General features: G+C 63.2%; 1 protein-coding gene across 1 annotated transcript in view; it reads left to right on the top strand.

Annotated features, from left to right (window-relative positions):
• The window catches only part of GLT1D1 (glycosyltransferase 1 domain containing 1), a 65,992-nt gene extending 63,796 nt beyond the window's left edge, over window positions 1-2,196 (top strand). The window contains exon 16 of the mRNA XM_015587889.2: window positions 503-2,196. Coding sequence (XP_015443375.1) covers window positions 503-661 — 159 coding nt within the window. The 3' untranslated portion in view covers window positions 662-2,196. The remainder of the gene's footprint in view (window positions 1-502) is intronic.
• The last annotated feature ends 604 nt before the right edge of the window (window positions 2,197-2,800 follow it).

The raw sequence follows: 2,800 nt of genomic DNA, 5'->3' as shown, positions 1-2,800 counted from the left end.
GTGTGAGCATGTGAGTATGAGTGTATGTGAGTGTTACTGTGAGCGTGTGAGCATGAGTGCATGAGTGTGTGTGAGCATCTGAGTGTGTGTCAGTGAGTATGTGAGTGTGTGCATGTGAGTAGGTGAGTGTGTGAGTATGTGAGTGTGTGTGCGCGCGTAGGTGAGTGTGTGTGAGTGTGTGCATGTGAGTAGGTGAGTGTGTGTGTCAGTGTGTGAGTGTGTGTGTGTGAGTGTGAGTGAGTGTGAGTGTGCGTGTGAGTGTGAGTGAGTGTGCGTGTGAGTGTGAGTGACTGTGAGTGAGTGTGAGTGAGTGTGAGTGAGTATGAGTGAGTGCGATGCTCGGCCCATCCCGATGCTTGCGCTGACTCTCATTTCCCTGAGAAGCGTGTCCTCCGGGGCAGGCAGGCGGCAGGCGGGGCCGGAGCTGGTGCAGACGGGGCTTCGGCTGCCACCCCTGTTCCCCCCTCATTCGCGTTGCGTTCTCTTCCCCCCTCCTCTGCAGGAGTTCGTCCAGCTGGCAAAGAGACTGGTGAGTGATCCCGCCTTAGAAAGAAGAATCGTGGCCAACGGGAGGGAGTACGTGAGGACCTATCACTCTTGGCAGGTGGAAAGAGCCACCTATCAGCACCTCGTCAGGACACTCGGGGCCTCCGAGGACTGAGGGCGCCCGCCCGGTGCCCGCCACGCACCAGCCTCCGCCGCCATCGGATGCGCAGCCCTGGGCGAGGAGCTCCGGGGCCCGCGGGTCCAGCCCAGCCCAGGGAGCAGGCCAGCCTCGTGGGAGTCGCAGACGTGCGGGTCACAGGGCGGCTCACCCCAAACTCCGCACTTCCAGATCAGCCGGAATCGTGGCCACCAGAGCAGGGGAGGGGTAGCGGGTCTTAGGGAGAATCGGGGAGAGATCGGATTAGCTGCTTTGGGACTTTCTTGGGCACAGCAGGGGCTTATTCGAAGCCATCACAGGGAGGCACCGTCCCCCGTCTCCTGATGACCCGTGAGCCAGCATCGTCTGTTCAGAACACAGAAACGCAGCGAACAGGTCCTGGTGGCGCGTTTCGCGTGGTCCGGACCCTCTGGCGAGTCTGGGTCCTGACGACACGCGATGGGCCCCGGCGACACTGGGGCCCGGGCCGGTGCGGCCCTCCTCCCAGCTGAGTGGCGGGAGGGGAGCGGGCGCCCCCTGCAAAAGCAAGCAGATCCCCTGTCAGCTCTGGCTGCTGCTCGGCCAGATTCCAGTCGAAACTGAGTTGGCACGAGGGCCACGTCACCTGTGGCCTCACACCCTGCACGTGGCCCTGAGCTGGACCTGGGTCCCTGGGGTCACCACATCCCTCCACCTCCTCCCAGCCCCAGGCGCCCAGGGCCGGCAGGCCGGGGTCTGAGTGACGTTACGCAGCATCCAGCGAGTTCCGCCAAGGGCGGCCATCTCCGTCGCGATGCCCTGGCCACCCCGGCTCCGCGTCCCTGAGGACACGGGCTGCTCTTTCTTTCGGTGGCTGCTGCCTCTGTGGGATCCTGAAATCGTTGCATTCCAGTGGACGTTCCGTGACGATTAAGAGGGCGTGGGTGACGTGCTCCATGGCACGTGTGACGGAGAAAGCAACGGGCATGCAGGGGACAGGTGCAAAGCAGGCCCCAGGCCCGTCGCGGGAGCGTTTGGTGGCGTCTGCTCGGGGGGAGGGGCCTCCCCACCCTGGGATGTTTTGCTTTACGATCACCGTGCTTTTAAAGAAGCGGCCAAACCTACACCTTCCTTTTTTAAAAGAATAAGCCTCAAATTAAACTTCTTAACCTCTGGTGACACGGGATGAGACCGGCACGTGTAGGCTCTGGGCCATGTCACTGGACGCCACAATCTCAGAGCGAGTCCCTCTCCGGAAGGGCCGTCGGCTGGGAACGATGGGTGCTCCTCACTCCCGGGACATGCGGTCCTGCTCACCCCAGTCCCCCCCCTGCTCGGCACGTGACGGGCACAAGCCCCCAGGGCCCCTGTCTGGGCACAGCGAGGGGAGGGCGGGACACACAGAGCCCATGTTCGGGGCAGGCGGCTCGGTCTGAATCTGGAAGGAGCGACGCCACCTCTGAAAGGCCCAGCGCTGTCTTGGTCCCGTCCGGTGACGCCGCTGGCCCCCGGAACCTCCACTCTGCCCGTCATTATCCGACGTGTTGACGCAAATGCGCGCGAGGCCCCGTGCGCCTTGGGGAAGGGCGTGTTTTTAAGTCAATAAAGCGTGTCGCCGACGGCTGCACGAAACAGCCGCTGCCTGTTCTCATTCCGGGCGATGCTCTGCGAGAAACAGCCCCCCCGGCCCCCAGTCCCTGCGCCTTACACGATGACACACGGGCGTGGGCGTGAGGGGCCGTCAAACGCCGTCACCGTTTTAACGCCGAAGGAGAGAAGCAACAAATCGCCTCCCGGCAAACAGCCAGCGGGGTTCGCTATCCTGCTCGGTCACCTCTGTGCGCAAACATTTTGCGTGTCGTTTTCAGGCTGCCGACGTCCGGGCTGGGGCGACTCCGAGGGTGAGTTTCCAGGTCGAGCTGAGAGACGACAGCCTTCGTGCCCGGAGGGGTGCTGCGTTTTGTGGGTGCGGAGGCCCGCGGTGCGGAGGCGGTGCTCACAGCCCATCGGCGGGCCGCGGGGTCGGCGCCCACAGCTTCGTGTGAAGATCACGCCTTTCCTGCCCCACGATCTCACGGGATGAGCACGGTGGGGCCTTTGGGGTCTGACAAGTTCATCGCGCATCTCACAGTTTGCGACAGCCGGCCGTGTACGCTCTCCTTGCAAATGGCAGCGCGC

Source organism: Pteropus alecto, unplaced genomic scaffold, assembly GCF_000325575.1.
Source record: "Pteropus alecto unplaced genomic scaffold, ASM32557v1 scaffold213, whole genome shotgun sequence".
NCBI lineage: Eukaryota > Metazoa > Chordata > Mammalia > Chiroptera > Pteropodidae > Pteropus > Pteropus alecto.
The sequence above is the reverse complement of the archived record's forward strand: the minus strand, read 5'-3'. Positions and strand labels throughout refer to the sequence as shown.